This window comes from Myotis brandtii, unplaced genomic scaffold, assembly GCF_000412655.1.
Source record: "Myotis brandtii unplaced genomic scaffold, ASM41265v1 scaffold782, whole genome shotgun sequence".
NCBI classification, from domain to species: Eukaryota; Metazoa; Chordata; class Mammalia; order Chiroptera; family Vespertilionidae; genus Myotis; species Myotis brandtii.
Window position 1 is genome coordinate 2,252,321 of NW_005371138.1, and position 25,969 is coordinate 2,278,289.

Sequence of the window (25,969 nt, forward strand, 5' to 3'; positions counted from 1 at the left end):
TGCCGGGTGCTGGGGAATCGATGGCCAACGAGAGCTATCATGGCGGGGGGGGGGGGGGAGTGGGCACTGGCTGAGCTGGCCCACACCGGCTCTCTAGAACCAACCGTGTGTCCCCAACTCCGCATTCAGTTGGTAGTTTGAAACTGACCGCTGGTGGGAGTGTTCACAGCGTGGAAATCAGCAAACACTACACTTTGGGGTTTTGTGTTTGAGGGCTGATTATGAACTATGGGCAGGCACAGCGCTGCCTGTCTCCCATCTAGGAGAGGAGACACACAGGGACCCCCGACTGAGATCCCTCATAAGAGCTGTGATAGCTGTGTCCTGCCCCAAGGGCTGCTGGAGCCCAGCGGGAGGGCTGATGTGTGTGGCAGGAGGGGTGCAGGGAGAGCTTCACCGCGGAGGTGACATTTGAGCTGGGCCCCAGAGATGAGGAGGCGTTTGCCAGGCACAGAATGGGAGGACTACGCTGAGGGGCCGGGAGGGGGCAGCATGAGACACGAGGCCAGGCACAGCAGGCTCTTTCAAGGAACAACAAGGGAAGCTTAGTGTGGCAGGGGCAAAGGTGTGGGGAGGTGGGGGGTAGGCAGGGGCTGGGCATGAAAGGCCCCCGAATTCAAGTTGGGCTCTTGGACTCTCTCCTGAGAGCAATGGGAGCTACTGATGAGTCCCAGCAGGAGTGTTAGGAAGGTGACTCAGGCACTTGGGGAGGAGGCCCTGGAGGTGGGAACACACCAGAGGCAGGGAGGTCACTTACAAGGCGGTTATAATTATCTAGGAAACCAGCCTATACTGACAGTGCAGGACCCCACGAGACACAAAAGTGGCACATGCTGGGAATAAGGAAACACTAGTGTGAGCCCAAGCTCCTGGCCTTCATCCCTCAGGCTGGGCTGGGCAGAGACCAGGTCTGCTGTCTCCTCCCAATGGGGACCCTGAATAGAGCAGTGGCTGGCGGTGTAGAGTCTCAGGCAGGGGGACAGGCCCATGGAGAGACTTTTGGGGTCTCCTTATGACCCTCTGAATAGAGCAGTGGCTGGCGGTGTAGAGTCTCATGGAGAGGCCCATGGAGAGACTTTTGGGGTCTCCTTATGACCCCTGTGGGTGACCTTGTTCCCAGGCTTCCCGTGAAATTACTCAGGCGCTATGCCGGTCCCCATCAAGGGTGACAGCCTCAAGTTCCTGTCCTTCCTTCTCATGGAACTCAAGGTCCCTAGAGCTTGGGGTGAGGGAAGGGACCAACAGCACCTCCTTGGCACCCTCCCTCAGCCCCACCTCAGCAGGGTGGGCAGGTAGGGACGGGAGGTGGGCACAGGCCCCAGGAGGCAGGCCTCCTGACTGGCCCTTTCTCTCCAGCACTAGGTAAGGGCCCCTACCAACTGGCCAGCCAGGGGGCTGGTGGTGCCCGCGTGGCCATGAAGGCGGCAGGCGGTGCCATCGTCCTGGTGAGCGCAGAGGATGTGGCCCCGGGGGACATCGTGAACTTCCTGCTGACGGCAGCACTGGACAAGGCCAAGGCCCACGGTAAGGCTGCCTCTGGGGAGGCATTGCCAGAGGAGGGAAGGTGCTGAGGCTCTGACCCAAGCAAGTCAAACTCAAAGGCTAACATGGGCCAAATACACAAGGTTTACGTTTATGTGGGCCACAAAAAACAGAAGCTTTCGTTTCATAGACACGTAGGTTTATTTTGACCCCTATGGGTGACCTTGTTCCCAGGCTTCCTGTGAAATTACTCAGGCGCTATGCCGGTCCCCATCTAGGGTGACAGCCTCAAGTTCTTGTCCTTCCTTCTCATGGAACTCAAGGTCCCTAGAGCTTGGGGTGAGGGAAGGGACCAACAGCACCTCCTTGGCACCCTCCCTCAGCCCCACCTCAGCAGGGTGGGCAGGTAGGGACGGGAGGTGGGCACAGGCCCCAGGAGGCAGGCCTCCTGACTGGCCCTTTCTCTCCAGCACTAGGTAAGGGCCCCTACCAACTGGCCAGCCAGGGGGCTGGTGGTGCCCGCGTGGCCATGAAGGCGGCAGGCGGTGCCATCGTCCTGGTGAGCGCAGAGGATGTGGCCCCGGGGGACATTGTGAACTTCCTGCTGACGGCGGCACTGGACAAGGCCAAGGCCCACGGTAAGGCCGCCTCTGGGGAGGCATTGCCAGAGGAGGGAAGGTGCTGAGGCTCTGACCCAAGCAAGTCAAACTCAAAGGCTAACATGGGCCAAATACACAAGGTTTACGTTTATGTGGGCCACAAAAAACAGAAGCTTTCGTTTCATAGACACGTAGGTTTATTTCGATAGAGACATGCTGAATACAAAGGGCTGGAATACATGAGTCATCATTAACATAATAGACCATTTTAATAAACATTAATATTTTTTCTTGAACATTAACTTACCAGACACTGAATAACTGCACAAATTAATAGGCGTAACGCAAATAAACCTATTTTTCTTGTTCTCCGAAAGCGAAATATTTCCTGTTGCGTATGTGTAACAGGATATTGTAAAAATTAAGTTATGAAATTTTTATTAAAACATTTCTTACATACCGTTATATCGGGCTGCAAAAATATTCATTGTGCCCCTTCCTTTCCTCCTCCTCCCCTTCCTTCTCCTCCTCCTCTCCTTCCTTCTCTTCCTCCTCCCCTTCCTTCTCCTCCTCCTCCCCTTCCTCCTCCTCCCCTTCCTCCTCCTCCTCCTCTCCATACCGTTATATCGGGCTGCAAAAATATTCATTGTGGGCCACATGCAGGAGGTTGACATGCTTGCTCTAAACTATCGAGAGTAGCTGAAGACATGTGGGGCTCCAGCAGGTGCCCCTTTCCCAACTGAGACAGGGTTTGACCTCAATCTCTTAGCTTCTTTGAAGAGACACCTCCCATCTTCTTCCTGAAAAACAAAACAAAACAACCAAAAACGAAGGCCAAAGTCCAGAGACACCTTTGTATCTAGCCTTACACAGTGGCTGTGTTCCAGCAAAGCAGGTGCCAACACTGCTACTTCTCTCCTCCCCACTTCCTCCTTGCTCTCCCTTCTCCTCCCCTTCATCCTCCCTTTTCTCCTTCCCCTCCCCTTCCTTCTCCTCTTCTTCCTTCTTCTCCCCCTCCTTCTTCTCCCCTTCCTTCTCCTCCTCCTCCTCTTCCCCCTCCTCCTCCTCCTTTTTATCCTTCTCCCCCCCTTCTCCTCTTCTTCCTTCTCTGCCCCTCTGCCCCTTCCTAGTCCCACTTTTGAGCCGGGATAGACTTCAAATGCCAAGGGGAACTGGCTGGAACCTTGACCCCAGCGGGGCCTCCTCCTGTGAATGGAGGGGCCGGCTCTTGACTTGCTCAGGTTATGCTCCTGAGTTCCAGGCAGGTGGGACACACACTGGAGCACACCTGGGACCCGCCTCCTGGGTCTCAGACCACCAGCAACCCCGAGGGCTTAGTGTTACGGGCATCGGCCTCTCTCCAGAGAGTGGTGCTTGAGCAGCTTCAGACCCTGCCCGGAGGGGAGGGACACCCCGGCTCCAGCCCTGCTCCACGCACAGCCAGAGTTCCCAGCTATGGGTGATGTTCACGGTGGTGTGAGCCGGAGGTGCAGTAGGAGGTGCCAGAGGAACCATGTCACTGCACGAGGGGGCCTGGGAGTGAGGAGCCAGCACTGGGCCACAGGAGGGCCAGAAGTACCACCCCAAGAAGGATACTTCCTCCCCAGACATTGCTGACCCCCAGGTCTGTGTGGCCCGATGTGAAGAAGGGTGTCTCACAACCTTCCAGATGTGATAGGCCATCTGTTAGTGGGGATTTTCTGTTCTGCACTCAATATTTTAGTCTAGTAAGGTCTGCACTAGAGGAAGTGTTGATTTTCCAGTGGTTTTACGGGCATATTAAGAACTCCAGAGCAGCCTGGCCTTGAGAGCATCACTGTGGGGAGGAAGAAGTTGGGTCCAGAGTCCAGCCTCCTTCTCAGTCAGGCCTGGGTTTCGTGGGCAGCTGGGGACAGGGGGCAGACCCAGTGAGGACCCAGGCTCCCACCCCCATTCCATCCTGTGCTCCTCTCTCCCCACCCCCCATACTATATACAAGGTACTGGACAGCAAAAGAGAAAGTGCCTTCCAGGTGAGGTCTTGGGTGGCTGCGTTGGAGGAGGTGCGTCTTGAGGGGTGGGAAAGATTGTGATGAAGACAAATGGAGAGCAGAGACTGTCTTGGGTAGGGAGTGGGGATATCCAGCCAGCAGTGAGCCCCACTCTTTAGAAATGGGTCCTTGTGGATGTAGGAGAAAGGGTAGGGAAACAGGCTCTGGGCAAGTGCCTTCCCTCGGGGACACTGTGTTCCCATCTGAGGTTGGACTCAGGGTCCCCTGGTTCCACCAGCTCTGACCCCCTGGGATTCTGTGAGGAGCAGGACCAAGCTGGGGTCACTGAAATCTGGCAAATCACCAAGCCCAGCTTGTCTGGTGTGACCAATAAAACGTAACTCCACCAGGGCGGCCATGCCCGTCTGTCCTGGTCACTGTTGTGTCCTGGCATCTAGAATTGCACCTGGCACAGGGGGCATCCTCAAAGTGTTTTCGGAAGGAAGGGGGGAAGGGAGGGAGGTCGCTCACCTCCCGAGGTTTGGCAGTCGGTGGCTTCTCTAACCCTCCACCTGCCCTGGGGAAGAGGAGGCGCAGAGGGGCAGCCGGCAGGCAGAGGAGGTGGGCCGAGGGGAGGTGGGCAGGCCTGGAGGAGCAGGGCCTGCTCTCCACAGAGTGTGAGCCGTCCTGTGTCACTGAGAGTGCAGACGGGTGCCGGGTGTCTGCCCCCCATCAGGGCCTCTCTCTGCATTGACCTTACCATGTGGCTCTCTGCAGATCCGGATGTGGTATCCCTGGAAGCAGCGGACAGACCCAACTTCTTCCTCCACGTCACAGCCAACGGGTCTCTGGAACTGGCCAAGTGGCAGGGCAGCGACGCCTTCCACCACCATGCCTCCTTCTCACTGCACCAGGGGACCTGGCGGGCAGGCCTGGTGGCCCTGGAGTCCCTGGCGGAGCCTGGCTCTTTCCTTCACGTGTCAGGCCCCACGCTGGCCCTGCGGCCATACGAACACTCCGAGGTCTTCCGCCGGGGCACACTCTTCCGCCTTCTGGGTAGGTGTCCTCCCTGCCATCACCCTCAACCCCTCAGCCCCTCTCCTTATTCCCCTTCCAAGGGCCCCCAAGAGATGAAATCCTCACTCTCCTGGCACCAGGAGGCCATGTGGATGCCACCCTGAGGCGGGAAGTGTCCTGGCCTCCATGTTGGTGGCCTGAGGAGTGTGGGCAGCGTGGCTCGGGGCCCAGCCAGCTTCCTGGGTCCTGCCTACGCCCACAGGCCAGTCACACGTCTAAAAATAGGGCGGCCTTTGTGGAAACACAGGGAGAGTGATCGTGGCGCTGCTTGCGCAGCTCTCTGGCTCAGGTTTCGTGCTGATGGGGGCACATGCCCGCCCTGAGAGCTGCAGCCTCGCCCTGCCCCCCTGAGGCCCGGGCCCCTGTGATGGGGCAGCACCGTGTCCTTTCCAGCGAGGACTGGAAAGGGTCCCAGGGCTTTGCCATCCCCCTGCCGGTGTGCCTGCCCCTAATGACTTAGTCTCTGCTTGGACCCGGGAGGCAGTGATCACAACTTCTTTACCGCTCCAGGCCGGCCTCTCTGACCCGTATGCGCACATGTGTGTTCGTGCCTGTGAGGGCACCTCCCACTATATGGATGAACCCACACATGTGTAAATGTGTCTCCAGCCAGGCTGTTCACTGATCACCCCCACCCATACCACACACACACACACACACACACACACACACACTCACACACACACACACACACACACTCACACACACACACGCACACATGCCAGGCTGGGCCAGCTCACGCTTACATTCAGCGGTCCTCTAGCCAGTCCACCAAGAACCCCACCCAGGACAGAGTCATCGCTGGCCGTGATGGCAGGGCTGTGTCGCTTTCTGGAGGACCTCGAGGCAGAGCGGGTGAGCTCAGGCTCTGAAGCCAGACTGCCTTGGGTTCGAATGCTGACTGGGGTCCTTGGCGCTCAAGGAGAACCCCCTCCCTGACTGTTTCTTCACCTGAACAACGGCGATGTTTGCCTCAGGGTTATTGTGGGCGATCGGATGTATCTCGTGCACTTTGCTCTGGGCCCGGCTCATAGTGAAGTTCTCGGTTCTGGTCCCAAGGATCTTGGGAAGCAGGTTTCCTCACAGTCAGCAGCAGTGCAGGGGTTAGGAAGTCAGGAAGAGGCTGTAGGGCGGGGCCAGGAGCAGAGACCCCCACGTGTGCCAGGGAGGTCTGGGGTCCTGTCTGCCTTGAAGCCCCGCAGAGGCTACACACGCTTCCCCTGAGGACCCTTCATCTGCCAAGGGCCTGGCCACGGGGCCTTTTACGAGGAAGTCTGCCCCGGGAGAGTTTAATTTCCCCAGCAGCTTGTATGCCTCAGTTTCTTCACCTATAAAATGGGAATAATAATAATAATGCTACTTCGTAAGGTTATTGTGAGGATGAATGAGTGCATACTTGTGTGAAATGTTGAGTACCCTACTTGGTGCTATTTGAGTCAGCTGTTGTTATTATTAGTAGCCCAAGTTACTAGGGGCAACAAAGACAGTGCTCAGACAAACTCCACGCACCCGGTCCCAGGCTGGCTACTTCACGGAGGCCCTCTGGGAACAGAGGGGGTAGGGCTTGTAAAGAACAGCTCTCCCTTGTCTGGGGCCAGATGCCCCACAGGGCCTTGGCTGAGAGGGGTGGGATTCCCCAACCACCCCCACCCTCAGGGGAAAGCCTCCTGGCTCCCTGGAGGTCTGCAGTGGCCTGGCCAGAGGCAGAGCAGGAAGGATGGGATTGTGTCCTGGGGTGCAGGGCAAGCCTGACCACCAAGGTCTCAGAGGGGTAGGGTGACGGGCAGCCTTATGGAGAGATCAGGGATCACAGCCTTCTCTTCCATCACCCCTCAAAGCCCAACGCCAATGCCTGCTCCATAGCACCCCCTTCCTCAGCCCTTCCACCGAGTTCCCTGACCCCCCCTCCAAGGATCCTCCAGGCCCTGACCCCAACTCTCAGCGACAGTGTCCCCTGAGGTTGGCTTTTATTTATTTGTCCCCACTTTTCCGCATGAGTCCATTAGTCTCTTCCACGGGCGGGCGGGCGGGCGTGGGCTGAGCTGGATTGCCTCTGTGCTCTGGCACTGATGCCCCGTCCTCAGACTCTGGGGCGGCTAACTTTCCAGATGCCAAGCCATCGGGGGCTGCCTACCCCATCTGCGAGTGGCGCTACGATGCCTGTGCTAGCCCCTGCTTCCAAACCTGCCGGGACCCCAGGGCAGCCAGCTGCCAGGACGTGCCCAGGTGAGATGGCATGGCATCAAGGTATGTGCATTAGCCTGTAGAGCAGCGGTTCTCAACCTGTGGGTCGTGACCCCTTTGGCGATCAAACGTCCCTTTCACAGCGGTCGCCTAAGACCATCCTGCATATCAGATATTTACATTATGATTCATAACAGTAGCAACATTACAGTTATAAAGTAGCAACGAAAATAATTTTATGGTTGGGTCACAACAGGAGGAACTGTATTTAAAGGGCCAGAAGGTTGAGAACCACTGCTGTAGAGCATACATATGTGGAAATCGGTTTGTAGGTCATCTGTGGGCAGAGGCATAAGCATATATTGAGGTGTGTGTGTACTCACATATACTTATATACACATGAGGGGTGTGTACCAGATGAATGTGCCTCATCTGAGCATATGTGAATATCTGTGCACAATGTGCATATAGCTGAGCCCTGTGTGTGTTTGTGTGTACAAGGTGTGCCTGGGCTTGTACAGCTGTGTGCACGCATGTGTCTGAGCTGTGTGTGTTTGGGTGTTGGTGCAGCTGTGTTCATGAGCGTGTGTACACTGATGTTTGTCGTGGTCTGTGTGGACGTGTATGTATATCTGTGTGAATATTTTTGAGTCCTGCAGGCACAGGGGTGTGTGTGAGAATGTGCCTGGATAGAGGCACATGTGAGCACATGCAAGTGAGTGCACAGTGTGCGCTTAGCTGGACCTTGTTTGTGTGTTTCCCTCTCGGTCTGAGGGCAGGATGTGCAGTGTGCATGTTGGGGTATGTGTGTTCTGTGTGATACGTGACAGGATATGGAGGTTCATGGGAGTGTGTACATGATAAGACTACACACACATCATAAGAAAGGACGAGGCCTGTGCTCAATGCAGGTGAAAAGAGCTGACCCTCTCACATTCCTGACCACTGACTCTCCCTGCTCTGTCCCCAGGGTGGAAGGCTGTGTGCCGGCATGCCCCACCCCCAAGGTCCTGGATGAAGTCACACAGAGATGCGTCTATGTGGAGGACTGTGAGTGGCCTGCGTTTCTCATCCCTCCCTCGGATTCGCTATAAACCCCAGGGTCTCACGGACCCGTCATACCCAGACCTCCCAGGTCCCTGGACAGGCCGGGTCAGCAGAGGGGCCTCTGGAACAACACTGTAGAGCAGGCTGAGACCTCATCCAGCCCATTCTCCCGATTTCACAGAGGAAAAATGAGGCCCAGAGTAAGGGAGGGACTGGCTTGGAGTCACGTGGCAGAGCCCAGACCCGCTGGCTCCTCTGAGTCATCCACATGGGAGAGGCCCGGGGTTGGTCAGGCAGCCTAACCAGCCGTGGGAAGCTGTCTTCCCCGCTCACCTAGGGTGCCCATCTGACCCTAGCCCTGCACAGTGTGACCCCTGGGCGGCAGTCACCCCACCCTCTGAGCCTCTTCTCTCATCTGCCCCAGGTGTGGAGCCTGCAGTTCTGGCTCCCACGGAGGCCCGTGGCAATGAGACCCTGCCTCCGAGTCAACAGCTGCCCACCCCCAGGGACCAGGAGCTACAGTTCCCACAGGACACTCCCGAGGCCCCCTCCCATAGGCCGGCATTCACCCCAGCTGCCCCGCCCACCACGGCCCTGAACCCATCCCTGGCAGCCACTGAGGGGCCACCGCTGCTTCCAGCCCCCACCCAGGAGCCCCTGGGGGTCACGGCATCTAACCTCCCTGCCCATGCCACAGGGGCCCCGGCCAGCAAGGGAGTGACCGCCAGCCTCCCAAGCACCCCTCATGCCCCAAGGTCCTCATCCCTCCCCCATTTGCGGCAGATGTCCACACCTGGCATGGGATTGGGTGCCATGGAGACGACCAGGGTAACCATGACCTTTGCAGGGAGCCCCAACATTACAGTCTCCTCCCAGTCACCCCCTGCACCTCGCTTCCCACTCATGACCAAAGCGGTGACGGTCCCAGGCCCTGGCTCCTTGCCTGTTAGGACGACACCCCTACAGGCCTTGCCGAGCTTGGGCTTGCCTGCAGGTCCCTCCTCCAGGCCTGTGGCTTCCCCTGCAGTGACCTCCAGGCCCCCCACTTCCTCACAGTCCCACGAGACTTGGCTGACACCTGCAGTAACGAAGGTCACAAACAGGACAGGGATCCCCCAGTCCATGCAGACCCAGCCCATTCCCAGTCCCAGCAGCCCCCCAGCCGAGCCTGGGGCAGCAGCAGAACAGGCTCCTGTCAGCCCTGTGGCGACCCAGGGAGTAGAGATGGTGCCACCCACAGAGAAGGTCCACCTGGGGCCAGGCCAGCCCACGGGCCTGCTGCCATCCCCACTTCCCAGCCCACTCCCCACTGCCCCGCCCCACCCCTCCGAGCACACCACCACAGCTGCCAGGCCTCCAGCGCCACCCCCAGGGACTCTGGCTGCCACTGGCCTGTCCACAGTTGCCCATGGGCTAGGGGCCACACCCTTCGTATCTCCGGAGTCAACTCGACCCCCCCAGCTCCTCTCTGGCCTACCCCCCGACACCAGCCTACCCCTGGCCAAGGTGGGCACATCTGCCCCAGTGGCCACCCCTGGTCCCGAGGGCCCTGTCATCACCCCTCCACTCCAGCAACAGGCCACATCTCCCGCCATGGCCGCGACTCCATCTGCTCAGCCCCTCAGCCCTGCACGGCCTCTCACCCCAGCTATGGTGGCCCAGGTGCACCCACCCAGTCACACAACCCCTACGGCAGCAGGCACAGTTCCAGGCCCGCTTCTGGGAGCCACATTGCCAACCTCTGGAGTGGTGACTGTGGCTGGGGGGGTGGCCTCCACAGTATCTGTTGCCCCACGAAAGAGCACCACGGAGAAGATGGCCATCCTGTCCAAGCAGGTGTCTCTGCCCACCTGGGTGCAGGGCCCTGCCCAGGAGGGGCCCACAGCGCTCACGCCTGCTGTGGCCCACACTCTTGCTACCTTGGTGACCGAGGCCAAGGATCCCTGGGCCGGCACAGGGCCACTGGTGCCCACATCCCATCCCCTGAGCCCTGTCTCGGCCAGGACCGCCTCCCGAGAGAGCTCACTGGTTCTGCTCCCTCAACTCCCTGCGGCCCATGGAACCTCGGCAGGACCTCGGCCCCCCGCAGAGCCAGTGGGAGAGGCCACCACGGAGCAGTCCGGGCGCTCGGCCCCAGTCCAGAGCATCTCCGAGGGTTCGGCCGTGGCCTTGGCAACCACCACTGAGGCCAACGCATCTGCCATGTGTGTCGTGAGTGATACAGGAGGTTTCTGGCCTCCTGTATATGGACCCTCCATGCCTTCCCTCCTCCCATGCCACTGGGCTTGGGCACCACCACACTCACATACCTGGGCTAGGGGCAAGTCCTATAGAAGCTTCTTAACCAGCGGCCAGGCTACAAGATGGGGTTTAGTCACTGCCTTCACCTCTTCCCCATGCTCCTGGAGCCTGAAAAGTTCTCCAGGCTCCTCTGGGCCCCTGATACCATATCAGGGTCACACTGTGCCCCAAAGGGGCCCCAGTGGCTAATTGGATGGCTTGGTGTGATATCCAGAGTGTGACAACATGGGTATGTCAGTGTGCATGTTTGTGTCCAGGTGCCTGCATGGGACTGTGCACACGTTTGTGTTCATGTATATGAGACTGTGAACACTCAGATATCTGTATGTGTGATACATGATGGTGAGAGACTGTCTTTGTGCATTTGTGAGATAGATAGATTGGGTGCCTGCATGGGACTGTGTACACACATTTGTGTTCATGTATGTGAGACTCTGAACACTCAGATATCTGTATGTGTGATACATGATGCTGAGAGACTGTCTTTGTGCATTTGTGAGATAGATAGATAGATAGATAGATAGATAGATAGATAGAGTGTGGGAGGGGTGCTTGGGTTTCTATGAGTCTGAGCTAGTGTGTCTGCACACTGTGTACCTGGGGATCTCAGCACAGACCAGGCAGATATGCAGAGACTCCCGGAGTCAGTCCTCTGACCCTCAGTCTCATGCACAGCCCAGCCCCAGGCCCCGATGGGTTAGGTAGATGGAGAATGAGGGCTCCATTCCCTGGTAGGTTTACCTCAGGGTCTCCTCCTGCTAGAACCTGCATCTGAAAGGATTCCGGGCCCTCGTGGCTTCAGGCTGGGTGGGCTGGGGGTGAGTGGCTGTGGCTTCTAGCCTGGGCCCTCACACGACCCTTCACCCTGTGTCCAGCCAATCGCGGAGGAGGACTGCATCCGCCACATCTGCCTGGAGGACCAGCTGATCCGGGTGAACCTGACTCAGCACTGTCCCCAGGGTGCTGCACCCCTTCACTGTGGGGTCCTGGGCCTCTCAGTGAGAGTGGGCGGGGACCGCTGCTGCCCCTTCTGGGAATGTGCCTGTGAGTCTGGGGTCCACTGGAGCCTCCCCTGTCCTTGTGCTGTGTCCTCCTGTACCTCTGCTCCAGCCTGATTTCTACCTCTGACCTGGTGCTTCCCAGCCTTAGGGTAACCCTGACCTGAAAATGACCTCCCGTGGGACCTCTTATCTCAGTGTGACCCTTGACCTGACAGATTTCCTACCCTTGCAATCCCTGTGTGACCCTCTAGCCCCCAGGGCCTCTGCATCGCCCAGGAAAAGACCCAGGCACCGGCTCCGTGCTCCTACGCAGCCTTGGCCTTGACGGCACCTGTTCATTCTTCTTGTCCCCTGCCCTCCCGCAGGCCGATGCTCCATCTTCCCTGATCTGAGCTTTGTGACCTTCGATGGGAGCCATGCAGCCCTGTTCAAGGAGGCCATCTACACCCTCAGCCAGAGCCCAGACGAAATGGTCACCGTCCACGTCCTCGACTGCAAAAGTGCCAACCTGGTGACTGCCTGCTTCTTTCTGCCCGCACTTGGGGCTATGACTAGGCCTGGAGGGGGATTAGCAATGAGTTGGGTTTTGAGGCAGTGAGGACAGATTCGGAAGCTCCGTCTGTCTCCCAGGGGTCTCCTGAAATGGGTGCGTGGGGAAAGAGTCAATGGAGTCTGCCACCTGCTGGCCTTTCCTGGGGCCTGTGCCATCCCCAGCTTGTCCCAGCTTCCTAGGCATGTGCATAGGATCTGGGATGCCATTCCAGGGATGTGGCCTGGTCAAGGGTGCCAGCTGCAGGGAATCCCCACTAGGATGCCCCATGAGCTGGGTGGAGGAGGCAGGGTTCTTTGCTCATTGTGGCTGAGCTTGCATGGAGGTCAGGTAGAGCCAAAAATGTTCTATGGGATTCTGCACCGTTGCACAGCCCCATGCTGGCATGTTGTTGGGAGAGGAGTCAGGGACGGGGGCGGAGGGTGCTCACACTTGCTCACCAGGATAGGAGGCAGGACGGGGCTCCAAGCTGATGGGTTGATGGGGGCTGGGGTGTCTCTGCAGGGGCACCTGAACTGGCCCCCGTTTTGTCTGGTGATGCTGAATGTGACTCACCTGGCCCATCAGGTCGGGATTCTGCACCATTGCACAGCCCCAATGGTGCTGCTGGCATGTTGTTGGGAGAGGAGTCAGGGACGGGGGCGGAGGGTGCTCACACTTGCTCACCAGGATAGGAGGCAGGACGGGGCTCCAAGCTGATGGGTTGATGGGGGCTGGGGTGTCTCTGCAGGGGCACCTGAACTGGCCCCCGTTTTGTCTGGTGATGCTGAATGTGACTCACCTGGCCCATCAGGTCACCATTGATCGCTTCAACCGGAAGGTGAGTGCATCAAAGAGCCGGTCCTCCGGGGCCGGGCAGCAGTCAGTGGAGGGCCAGGGCGTCCAGGGGTGGAGGGGCCTGAGGCTTATTCATGGTTGGAAACTGGGTGGGGAAGGACAATTTTAAGAAAAACAATGCGAAATTAAGTATATTTGGAAGGGGTTTTAATTAGAATACTTTGGCCACCGTACTGTCAAGCAAGGAAGAGTACTGGGAGGAGTACTGTGACAGAAGACGTTAGAGGGGCAAGAAACAGTGACCTTCATGATTGTGGTTAAATATCTGACTTCCCACTTTCGCTCTGAGGGATTCTGTCTTAGTGGTCAGCGCAGAGATGGGGAGACCCCAGAGAGGAGTGCCCGACCCAGAGGCTGGAGGTTTGGGGACGATCTCCCAGAAGAAATCATCTGAGCAGAAGCAGGAAAGAAGAGAGTGATTAGAGGGACCCAGAATTTATGCTAATTTGCCCATAGAGATGTGGCCTGCTTCCAGATGTTGCACTTCTGGCTTCATTGTCGTGTGCTCATAAAACCTCCATGGAACTCTTCTGTGCACCTTGGACTGTGTCTTGGCTGCCGGTGCCTGAAACAGAGCCTGTCACAGAGAGGGCGCTTAATAACTGTTGTTGGATAATTGGAGGGACGAATGGATGGATGGATGGATGGATGGATGGATGGGTGGATGGATGACCAAGCTGTGCTCACATTCAGCACAACCCCTCCCCCCTTTAAGGTGACAGTGGACTCACAGCCGGTACGGCCCCCCGTGAGCAGGTATGGGTTCAGAATTGAGGACACAGGCCACATGTACGTAATGCGGACGCCGTCACACATCCTGATCCAGTGGCTCCACAGCTCGGGACTCATGATCCTGGAGGCCAGCAAAGCCAGCGAGGCCCAGGGCCGTGGCCTGTGCGGTGAGGTGGGACCCAGCTGGGGGCAGGGGGCTGCTTCCTGGGTCCACCCCTGCCACCCAGACATGGGTTCCCCTGTACCAGGGAAGGCTGGGACAGGGTGTCAGGCCAGAGTGGGGATCAGGAGAGCTGCCAGGCAGAGACCCAACGTCCCTAATGTCTTCTATTCTGGAACTGAAGCTGCCAGCAGGGAGATGGCTCGGGGCTCTGGCCTCGGCCAGTTGTCGCTTCAGGCAGGATTGTCTGTCAGCTTCCCTGGTGGCTCCCTAATACCAGATAATCCTTCCAGCCCGCGTATGCCTGAGCACTTCACAAAGCACTTCCACGCTCCGATCGCACTTATTCCAGGTCATCCACACAATAGCCCTGAGAGGTGGTCATTGAACTAAAGAAGAAAGGGGGCTCAGAGAGGTTAAGTGGCTTGCTTAAGGTCACACAGCAGAGCTGCCACACACATAGAACTAGTGTTCTTAGACCACATGATTGCCCTTAGCACATGCCCTAAGGGACCAGTGTATTTTGATAAGCAAACTTGGATTCAGGAGGAATCCGAGTATGGACTGCTACTCCTTGAAGGGGCAGAGGACTCCATGACAGATTGCCCTGATTATGGTGATGGACGACATAGGGATACTTACACACACACATACTTATGGCCTCCATCCGTAAGTCTGCTCCCGTTTTGTTCATTCACACTCACACTCCTGTAGTCAAAATGCCCTCTACACTTAGACTAACACATGTAAGTCTGCTTCCTGATTATTCTTTCATTTGTGCAACATATAGTTATCAGGTACCAGTCACTGGGGGCAGAACAGGAGGCAAAAAAGACAAACCTCCTGTTTGATGAAACTTCTATTTTTACTGATACAAGCATCTCTCCTTGCACATATCAGTACTACCAGCACCAGCACCACCAGCACCCATTTCTCACCTGTTCTACTGTTCACACCTGGCAGAGTGCTGTGGTCAGCGATAATTGGGCGGGCCAACTCCTCCGTAGGGTCGCTTTATGACACCCTTCAGTGACTCAATGCCAAGACCAAAAATGTGACCTTTGGGACCATCGATAAAATTTTATTAAATGAGGCTTTATATTCACAAAGCTGGTGGCTGGAAGTGTCAGAGCAGAAGACAGCTAAGTTATCCAAACTAACACTTGGTATCATGGCCACTCTGCTAGGCATGGGGGAATACTGAGTGAGAATCTAAAGGAAAATGAGTCTTTTTGGGAAGGTGACACAGAATTGGGAAGGTCATGGACGGTGCATTAAAGGGGTCCTTGAAGGGAGTATTTCAGACAGAGGGAGCCACCTGAGCAAAGTCAAGGGCAGGGAAGTGTGTGTCTGACGCCCAGAGTATGAGAGAGAAGCTGGAAGTTAAGGCCACGCTAGAGGTTATGACAGATAAACCTCAGTCCCCTCCCTCACTCAGTGCCTTCACACACAGTTTATTTCCTGCACACATAAATTCCCCAATGGAGGACCCTCCCATCTTGTGGCGCTGCCATTTCAACACGAGCTTCCAACTCCACAGAAGGAAAGAGTTGGGAAATGTTTATGGGCCAGGTCTGGACGTGGTGCCCATCACCTTCACTCGGGTTTCATTGACTCAGTCAATGACTCAGTCACATGGTCTCAACAACTGCAAGGGAGCCTGGGAAAAATAGGCTAGCAGATTGCCCAGGCAGAAGAAGAAACAGGTGTGACAACTAGCTAGCCATCTCTGTTAAAGCAGACATTTTTGAAGTAACTTTTAACTTCCATATAATGTCAAACTTCAAGGTTACAAAAATAGTATAAGGAACTCCCATGTACTATTTACTCAAATTTACCAAGTATTCACATTTTGAAGCATTTGCTTCTCTCTCTGTATACTAAGATATAGATAGATATAGAGATAGCGATAGAGATAGAGATATACTGTGTGTGTGTGTGTATTTGTATCAATGCACTTCTGTGCATATGCAATTTATATATATGCGTTTTTTCCGTGTGTATTTGTATCAATGCACTTTTCTGTGCATATGCAATTTATATATATGCGTTTTTTCCTGCACCATTTGAAAATACTTTTGTATCCCTAAATACTTGGGCATGTATTTAGAACAAAGGCATTTTCTTACACGGCAGGTTTGTTAGCTTCTCGGCACTTCATTTTCCTCACCTTTAAAATGGGGTAATACTAATACCAGCCTCAAAGACTTGTTCTGAGGAATATGCAGAGTGACAGCTGAGGGCCTGGGAATGTGGTGACTATTGTGGCTGTTGGCTAATTCCGCCCCCTTCAGGTATCTGTGATGGGGACGCGGCCAATGACCTCACCCTGGAGGATGGTTCTGTGATGGGCGAGGACGAGGACCCTGCTCCCTTTCTGGACAGCTGGCAGGTGCCCAGTTCCCTGACCTCCGTGGGCCAGACCCGCTTCCGCCCAGACAGCTGTGCCACGGCTGACTGCTCTCCCTGCATCCGCATGGTGTCCAACCGCACCTTCAGCGCCTGCCACAGCTTTGTATGTGCCACCTGGGTTAAGAGTGGGGGACCCCCTTGGCTGGGAAGGGCCAGGAAGGGAGGGGCAGATCTGGGTGAGCTCCCCAGAGGTCTTATTTGGGACCAGATTGGGTGTCTGTTAGAGGCTCATTGTCGCCCCCGGGCAGCGCTAGGGAGAGCTGGGCCCCGGGATGTGGGGAATCCAGGGAGGCAGCACTGCCTGATACGTGTGCCCAGGTCTCTCCAGAGTCGTTCTGTGAGCTGTGGATCCGGGACACCAAGTACGTGCAGCAGCCCTGCGTGGCACTGACCGTGTACGTGGCTATGTGCCACAAGTTCCACGTGTGCATCGAGTGGCGGCGCTCTGACTACTGCCGTGAGTTGGTGGCCGGGCGGGGGCAGGCGTCTCCTCCATGGCTCCTTTGCTCCCACAGTTAGAGCGGGAAATACTTTTACAGACCTGAGTCCAAGTCGAGGCTTTCCAGACTTAATTATTCACTCATTCAATTGCATTAATTAATAAATGTCTATACACTTTATAAATAAATCTATGCATATTTTAACAAATTAATTTTTGTTCTAATTTATATTACCAAGTCAAGTAAATCTTATTTACTTATTATTTTATTTCTCTGAGTCTCCTTGCCCCATCTGTAAAATGGGCACAGGAATGATAGCTCCCTCTAGGGTTGGCTTGAAGATGGCATGAGACACTGTGTTCAGAGTGCTTCACACTAGCCCGTCACCTGGTTATGTCCAGCACATATTCGTTCCTTTCTCTTCACTGTTGGTCATCTTTCTGTTATTTCAGTCTCTCCCCTCCTTCCTTAAAGAGAATTGAGATCCATGCTGTCCCACCCCCATTAGCAGGCGTCTCCTCCATGGCTCCTTTGCTCCCACAGTTAGAGCGGGAAATACTTTTACAGACCTGAGTCCAAGTCGAGGCTTTCCAGACTTAATTATTCATTCATTAAATTGCATTAATTAATAAATGTCTATATACTTTATAAATAAATCTATGCATATTTTAATAAATTAACAAATTTATTTTTGTTCTAATTTATATTACCAAGTCAAGTAGATCTTATTTATTTATTATTTTATTTCTCTGAGTCTCCTTGCCTCTTCTATAAAGAAGGGGACAGGAATGATAGCTCCCACTAGGGTTGGTTTGAAGATGGCATGAGACACTGTGTTCAGAGTGCTTCACACTAGCCCGTCACCTGGTTATGTCCAGCACATATTCGTTCCTTTCTCTTCACTGTTGGTCATCTTTCTGTTATTTCAGTCTCTCCCCTCCTTCCTTAAAGAGAATTGAGATCCATGCTGTCCCACCCCCATTAGCTTTACCCTGGTGGGGCAAGCAGGGGTGGACTGGCCTCAAGTAGTTTGAACACACCCAGACAGGCAGGAGGTGGCTCCCAGGAAGCCACACCTTTAATGTGACAGATAAATGAAAAGACAATGCCACCCAGAATATGGTTTTCAAACTGTGGATTTCAACTCAGTGGGTATGAAATCAACTTTTGGGGTCAGTGCCAGCATTTGAAAAATGCAATAGAATAGGAAATACTAGAAAAATTAAATATTATCTCATGTACAAGTTTTTTTGTTTTTGTTGTTGCAATATATCAGTGATTCTCCATTCCAGCTACCCTTTGAAATTGCCCAGCGAACTTCAAAAATCAGTGATGCTTGGGCCCCACAATCAGAGATTCTGGTTCCATTGGTCTGGGGTGGGGTCCCCATAATAGCAATTCAAAAACTCCCGGTAATTCTTTGGCTATTTGGTTTGAAGACCGCTGTTCTTTCATATATTTATATTTCAGAGAGGAAGTGAGAGGGAGAGAGAGAGAGATAGAAACATCAATGATGAGAGACAATCATTGATCGGCTGCCTCCTGCACACCCACACCTTTCATGTGACAGATAAATGAAAAGACAATGCCACCCAGAATATGGTTTTCAAACTGTGGATTTCAACTCAGTGGGTATGAAATCAACTTTTGGGGTCAGCGCCAGCATTTGAAAAATGCAATAGAATAGAAAATACTAGAAAAATTAAGTATTATCTCATGAACAAGTTTTTTGTTGCTATATATCAGTGATTTTTAATTCGGGCTACCCTTTGAAATTGCCCAGCGAACGTCAAAAAGTAGTGATGCTTGGGCTCCATAATCAGAGACTCTGATTCCATTGGTCTGGGGTGGGGTCCCAATAATAGCAGTTCAAAAACTCCTGGTGATTCTTTGGCTATCTGGTTTGAGGACCACTGTTCTTTCTTTCTTTCTTTCTTTCTTTCTTTCTTTCTTTCTTTCTTTCTTTCTTTCTTTAAAAAATACATTTTTTTATTGATTTCAGAGAGGAAGGGAGAGGGAGAGATAGAAACATCAATGATGAGAGAGGATCATTGATGGGCCGCCTTCTGGACGCCCCCTACTGGGGATGGCCTGCAACCCAGACATGTGCCCTGACTGGGAATCAAACCTGGGACCCTTCAGTCCGTAGGCCGATGCTCTATCCACTAGGCCAAACCAGAGAGGGCAGACCACTGTTCTATTGGACCACAATGTAAAATCTAATTTTTACAGTCAAGAGAGTTTGAAAACACTGACTTAGAACAAGGGGTTGGAATGTTGTCTGTGAAGGGCCAGATGAATCTTCGAGGCTTTGGGGTGGTACGGCCTCTGCACAACCACTCTGTTCTGCCCTGTAGGACACAGGCAGCCACATTCAGGAGTAAATGAATGGACGTGGCTGTGCTTCAGTAAAACTTGGTTTGCTGACTCCTGATCTAGAGGAAAGAGGTCCTGAAACCCCTTTGCACTGTCTGCTGAGTCGCAGATGATGCTCACTGACGCCCCCTGTGTCCCTGCAGCCTTCCTGTGCTCCAGCGACTCCACGTACCAGGCCTGTGTGGCTGCCTGTGAGCCTCCCGAGTCCTGCCAGGATGGGATGCTGGGCCCGCTGGACCCGGAGCAGTGCCAGGTGCTGGGCGAGGGCTGCGTCTGCTCTGAGGGCACCCTCTTGCACCGCCGCCACTCGGCGCTCTGCATCCCTGAGGAGAAGTGCGGTAGGTTCCTGCCCTCCCGGGGTGGGACCCTCCAAGCTGGCTTCGCCCTAGGCCCTCCTTCACCCTCCTGCACCCATGGCCTGTATCCTTCCAGGTCTGCTTTGGGCTGGTCGTTGTCCCAGGGAGGGTCTAACCTGGGACAGTCTGGGTCTCCCCACACTCCTGAGGCCCCTGTGCCCTCCCCACACCCCCTCTGCAGCCTGCACGGACAGCACGGGGGTGCCGCGGGCCCTGGGGGAGACCTGGAACAGCTCCCTCAGCGGATGCTGCCAACACCAGTGCCAAGCTCAGGACACCATCGTCCCAGTGGACCTGGACTGCCCGGGCCCCCGCCCTGAGACCTGTCCCCGCTTTGGGGAGGTGGCCCTGCTCCGGCCCACGGAGGATCCGTGCTGCCTGGGGGCTGTTTGTGGTGAGTCCCACTGTTCACTTCCCTGGGCCTGGACTCCAAGACAGTTAAAAGGCTCCAGCTCTGACCCCAATGGATAGCACAAGGCTGGGAAAGTGAATGTGTCTTGTGTTTGGTGGGTGAATTGGGGGGAGGGAGAGAACCCCACCTTGGGGACAGGAGCCACACCTTAGGGTGGGCAGGGCTTAAAGGCACAGGCTCTGGAGTGGACTCTTCCTCCACCACCTGGCAGCCTGGGGACATTGGCAGATCATTTAACATCCTCTGTGCTTCAGTCGATCCTCCTGTAACAGGAGGCTGATAGTACCCACCTTCCGGGCTGCTGTGAGAATTACGGAAGTTAATACTGATCCAGAACAGCCGCTGGCACGCGGTCCATTGGGTTGGATGTTAACTATTATTGCTCTTTTGTCCCAGTCACCATCTGTGTGACCTTCAGAGGCTCCTTCTAGGAACCAGGGACCTGGGGGCTGGGAGGCGTCATGGGGACCAGGTGTCCAGGGTCTGGGCAGCGCTGGAGGCTGGGAGAAGTCCTGGCCTCCAGGTGACAGGCCCTGTGGCCCCCGGGCCAGTGTGTAACCAGACCCTATGTGAGGGCCTTGCCCCCACCTGCCAGCCAGGCCACCGACTCATCACCCACTTCCAGGAGGAATCCTGCTGCCCCAGCTACAGCTGTGGTGAGAGGTCGGGGGCTGGGAGAATGGGATGCCGACCACCTGGGGGAGGTGGGAGCCTGCCCCTGGGGTAGGGGAGCAAGGACAGCTTTGGGGATTGGGTTCTGGCTGGAGATTAGGGCAGAATCAGGGCGGGTGGCCCGGTGTGGCCAGGCAGGGTCTGCTCCCAGCGCTTCAATTCTGTTGTTTTTTTCCCCAGAGTGTGACCCAGACCAGTGTGAGGCCGAGGTGATCCCCAGCTGCCGCCAGGACCAGATCCTGATCGCCGGCCGCCTGGGAGATTCGTGCTGCACCTACTACTTCTGCAGTGAGTGGACAAGCCATCAGACGTCAGCGTGCACACCTGGGCCGCAGCCACCCCTTCCTCACCCTGGCTTCCTTGGGTGGCGGGGAGGAAAGGATGGGGGTCACAGGTGGGGAGGGGGGCACAGGAGAAGGTGAGGTCCCTGTCCAGAGAGACATGTAGGAGAAAGAGGAAACCGATCCCCTGCGGATGACTGAGCACGAGGAAGTCGGTGCTCGCTCAGCACAAGACTTAGGTGGACACAGGGAGAATGTGCGCGTTCTGACTCCAGGACAGGCCACGGGGGACCATGAACCACTGCCCTTAGTCTAGCCCCGTCCCACCTGGATTTTCAAGGTGTCCCCACCTTGCCACCTGTCCTCTCCCAAGCCCCGTCCCCACGAGGGGGTCTGCCTGTGACCGCAGTGCCCCTCTCCCCTCAGCCTGTGGCGACTGTCCAGATCCGATCCCCGAGTGTCAGGAGGGGGAGGCGCTGCAGTTAAAAGGCTCCAGCTCTGACCCTGATGGATAGCACAAGGCTGGGAAAGTGAAAGTGTCTTGTTTTTGGTGGGTGAATTGGGGGGAGGGAGAGAACCCCGCCTGGGGAACCGGAGCCACACCTTAGGGTGGGCAGGGCTTAAAGGCACAGGCTCTGGAGTGGACTCTTCCTCCACCACCTGGCAGCCTGGGGACATTGGCAGATCATTTAACATCCTCTGTGCTTCAGTCGATCCTCCTGTAACAGGAGGCTGATAGTACCCACCTTCCGGGCTGCTGTGAGAATTACGGAAGTTAATACTGATCCAGAACAGCCGCTGGCACGCGGTCCATTGGGTTGGATGTTAACTATTATTGCTCTTTTGTCCCAGTCACCATCTGTGTGACCTTCAGAGGCTCCTTCTAGGAACCAGGGACCTGGGGGCTGGGAGGCGTCATGGGGACCAGGTGTCCAGGGTCTGGGCAGCGCTGGAGGCTGGGAGAAGTCCTGGCCTCCAGGTGACAGGCCCTGTGGCCCCCGGGCCAGTGTGTAACCAGACCCTATGTGAGGGCCTTGCCCCCACCTGCCAGCCAGGCCACCGACTCATCACCCACTTCCAGGAGGAATCCTGCTGCCCCAGCTACAGCTGTGGTGAGAGGTCGGGGGCTGGGAGAATGGGATGCCGACCACCTGGGGGAGGTGGGAGCCTGCCCCTGGGGTAGGGGAGCAAGGACAGCTTTGGGGATTGGGTTCTGGCTGGAGATTAGGGCAGAGTCAGGGCGGGTGACCCGGTGTGGCCAGGCAGGGTCTGCTCCCAGCGCCTCAATTCTGTTTTTTGTTGTTTTTTTTTCCAGAGTGTGACCCAGACCAGTGTGAGGCCGAGGTGATCCCCAGCTGCCGCCAGGACCAGATCCTGATCGCCGGCCGCCTGGGAGATTCGTGCTGCACCTACTACTTCTGCAGTGAGTGGACAAGCCATCAGACGTCAGCGTGCACACCTGGGCCGCAGCCACCCCTTCCTCACCCTGGCTTCCTTGGGTGGCGGGGAGGAAAGGATGGGGGTCACAGGTGGGGAGGGGGGCACAGGAGAAGGTGAGGTCCCTGTCCAGAGAGACATGTAGGAGAAAGAGGAAACCGATCCCCTGCGGATGACTGAGCACGAGGAAGTCGGTGCTCGCTCAGCACAAGACTTAGGTGGACACAGGGAGAATGTGCGCGTTCTGACTCCAGGACAGGCCACGGGGGACCATGAACCACTGCCCTTAGTCTAGCCCCGTCCCACCTGGATTTTCAAGGTGTCCCCACCTTGCCACCTGTCCTCTCCCAAGCCCCGTCCCCACGAGGGGGGGGTCTGCCTGTGACCGCAGGGCCTCTCTCCCCTCAGCCTGTGGCGACTGCCCAGATCCGATCCCCGAGTGTCAGGAGGGGGAGGCGCTCACTGTGGACAGCAACACCACGGAGCTCTGCTGCCCTCTGTACCAGTGCGGTGAGTCCCGGCGGGACGTGGGCCACGGCCGGAAGGGGCTCCTGGGTCCTGTATGTGCCACCGGGCCCTTCACAGAGCCCCCTGCCTCCTCCCCAGGACACTCATGTTATTACCCCGTCCCAGTCTTCATTATGCTTTCATTACAAAAGCCCTATATCTGCCTCGTAGAAAGTACAACATCCAAGTGAAAACACTGTCTTCCTGCCTCCCAGGTAGCCTACTGTCAGCATTTCCATCCGTGTCCTCGGGATGCCTTTATGTGTGTGTGCTTTACCCAAAGGACATCACCTGGACATACTTTTCTTTAACCAGCTATAAACATGTGACCTTCACCTTTCCATGTTAACATTTTTTAGTTATCTCGTACCCAGTCCACAGTTCTCCTGGCTTGTCCAACCCAAGATCCAGTCCAGGACCACACATTAATCTTACGTCTCTTAAACATCTTTTAATCTAGCACAGGTCCCTTTTTCTGTGTGATACTAAATTGTAGGCCCTGGCTGTGGTCCTGCGGAAAGTCCCACCGTCTGGATTGTTCATCTTGCTTCTCTATCCTGTGCACTTCCTGTAAACCGGAAGTTAAGACCTGAGACTTGGTGGAACCCCCCATCCCCCCACAGTCCAGGACACGGATGTTATTACCCCGTCCCTGTCTTCATTATGCTTTCATTACCAAAGCCCTATATCTGCCTCATAGAAAGTACAACATCCAAGTGAAAACACTGTCTTCCTGCCTCCCAGGTAGCCTACTGTCAGCATTTCCATCCGTGTCCTCGGGATGCCTTTATGTGTGTGTGCTTTACCCAAAGGACATCACCTGGACATACTTTTCTTTAACCAGCTATAAACATGTGACCTTCACCTTTCCATGTTAACATTTTTTAGTTATCTCGTACCCAGTCCACAGTTCTCCTGGCTTGTCCAACCCAAGATCCAGTCCAGGACCACACATTAATCTTACGTCTCTTAAACATCTTTTAATCTAGCACGGGTCCCTTTTTTTAAAATTTTGTTTTATTGCTTAAAGTATTACAAAGAGTATTACATATGTCTCCTTCCCACCCCCCCACGGCCGGGGGGCTCCTGGGTCCTGTATGTGCCACCGGGCCCTTCACAGAGCCCCCTGCCTCCTCCCCAGGACACTCATGTTATTACCCCGTCCCAGTCTTCATTATGCTTTCATTACAAAAGCCCTATATCTGCCTCGTAGAAAGTACAACATCCAAGTGAAAACACTGTCTTCCTGTTTCCCAGGTAGCCTACTGTCAGCATTTCCATCCGTGTCCTCGTGATGCCTTTATATGTGTGTGTGCTTTACCCAAAGGACGTCACCTGGACATACTCTTCTTTAACCCAGCTGTGAACACGTGACCTTCACCTTTCCACGTTAATAACATTTTTAAGTTATCTCGTACCCAGTCCACAATTCTCCTGGCTTGTCCAACCCAAGATCCAGTCCAGGACCACACATTAATCTTACATCTCTTAAACATCTTTTAATCTAGCACAGGTCCCTTTTTCTGTGTGATACTAAATTGTAGGCCCTGGCTGTGGTCCTGCGGAAAGTCCCACCGTCTGGATTGTTCATCTTGCTTCTCTATCCTGTGCACTTCCTGTAAACCGGAAGTTAAGACCTGAGACTTGGTGGATTCAACTAAAACGTTTTCTAACTGGAGAGTGCACGAGTGCATCCCACCAGGAGACACATACCGCGTGGCTGAGCCACTGTAACTGATGTGAACATCAGCCCTGGATTGGGGTGGGGACGGTCACAGTCCTCCATCTGACACTTATATGATTCCTATTACAACCAGAAAGTAACCCATTACTTGGACGCTGTACGATGTCCTTCTTCCTCTCCGCTTCATACTTTTGTGAAACACCAGTTGACAATGCTGACCTGTGCCAGCAATTTTTTTTAGTAAATCAAACAAGTCTTACGGTCTTTCCCCTTCAGCGTTGACCTTTGTACCTCTCCTCCCCACCAAAGAAGTTGAGCCTAGAGATTTCCTCACTCCTTGTCTTGCTCTCTCGATACATGAGCGTGGCCGAGGAACCCTCTGCAAAGAGGGACCTGCCTGAATAACAGTAGGAAGGGAGTGTGAGCCTGGAGTGTGGCTGAAGCCGAGCAGCTCGGGCGGCTGCATGTGGTGATGTCCACCGGTGGGAAGGGTGTGCTCTCCCCCAGAGGGAACTGCTCTGGTCAGTGGAGCTTATCCAGGTCACTGGCTCCCCTCTGATCGCTACTCTCGGGGTGACACAGAACCCGGAGGGGGAGGCCCAGTTGAGTGACCTTCAGGTTCTGCCATTGCCACATCGTAATGCCTCCCGGAGCAGAAGTAGGGCCTCCCAAGGTAGTTCTACAGGACACTCCGGGAGCCCAGACTTCTCCCCTGGACTCCAGCCCAGGAGGGTATCTGAGGAAACTGGGAGGACTCCCTTCTTAGCCGATGTTGCATTTCTGAGGATTCACGCTCCAAGTTGCCTGTGGCTAATGTGTCCCCTGCCTCCCCTCCGTGCAGTGTGTGAGAACTTCCGCTGCCCCCAAGTGCAGTGTGGCATGGGCACTGCCCTGGTGGAGGTGTGGAGCCCAGACCGCTGCTGCCCCTACAAGTCCTGTGGTAAGTCCCGGACACGGCGGCCCCTCCCGAAGGCAGAGATCCAGGGCCCCTTTCCATCAACAAAGTCTTTATTGCAACTAGTAATATAATTTTGTTAAATCCACCTCAAATCCTTTGGGGACGTAGGTGGGAGTGATCAATCATGAACACCAGTGAGCTTTATATAAAAATGTAATTTTAAAAAGAGTTGAGCCTGGCCTGTGTGGCTCAGTGGTAGAGTTGACCCATGAACCAAGAGGTCACGGTTCTATTCCCAGTCATGGCACATGCTAGGGCTGTGGGCTCGATCTCCAGTAGGGAGCGTACAGGAGGCAGCCTATCCATGATTCTCTCTCATCATTGATGCTTCTATCTCTCTCTCCCTCTTCCCTTCCTCTCTTTGAAATCAATAAAAACCTGTTTTAAAAAGAGTCAGGAAACTCTAGTTTGCACCTGGATATTTTGCTTGTCTTTTTCTGCGCCTGGATGTGAACCTCCTGAAGGCAGGGGTTTTAGTCTGTCTCAGTCATTGCT

The 25,969-nt window shown here is 55.0% G+C and overlaps 1 protein-coding gene across 1 annotated transcript in view; it reads left to right on the plus strand.

Annotated features, from left to right (window-relative positions):
• Positions 1 to 25,969, plus strand: part of OTOG (otogelin) — an 80,297-nt gene that overhangs the window by 46,416 nt on the left and 7,912 nt on the right. The window contains exons 33-49 of the mRNA XM_005883347.2: positions 1,357 to 1,524; positions 4,828 to 5,106; positions 7,236 to 7,353; positions 8,282 to 8,361; positions 8,783 to 10,569; positions 11,535 to 11,703; positions 12,026 to 12,171; positions 12,941 to 13,030; positions 13,763 to 13,946; positions 16,234 to 16,454; positions 16,670 to 16,808; positions 19,311 to 19,505; positions 19,705 to 19,917; positions 20,487 to 20,591; positions 20,788 to 20,895; positions 22,734 to 22,835; positions 25,358 to 25,456. Coding sequence (XP_005883409.2) covers positions 1,357 to 1,524; positions 4,828 to 5,106; positions 7,236 to 7,353; positions 8,282 to 8,361; positions 8,783 to 10,569; positions 11,535 to 11,703; positions 12,026 to 12,171; positions 12,941 to 13,030; positions 13,763 to 13,946; positions 16,234 to 16,454; positions 16,670 to 16,808; positions 19,311 to 19,505; positions 19,705 to 19,917; positions 20,487 to 20,591; positions 20,788 to 20,895; positions 22,734 to 22,835; positions 25,358 to 25,456 — 4,203 coding nt within the window. The remainder of the gene's footprint in view (positions 1 to 1,356; positions 1,525 to 4,827; positions 5,107 to 7,235; positions 7,354 to 8,281; positions 8,362 to 8,782; positions 10,570 to 11,534; positions 11,704 to 12,025; positions 12,172 to 12,940; positions 13,031 to 13,762; positions 13,947 to 16,233; positions 16,455 to 16,669; positions 16,809 to 19,310; positions 19,506 to 19,704; positions 19,918 to 20,486; positions 20,592 to 20,787; positions 20,896 to 22,733; positions 22,836 to 25,357; positions 25,457 to 25,969) is intronic.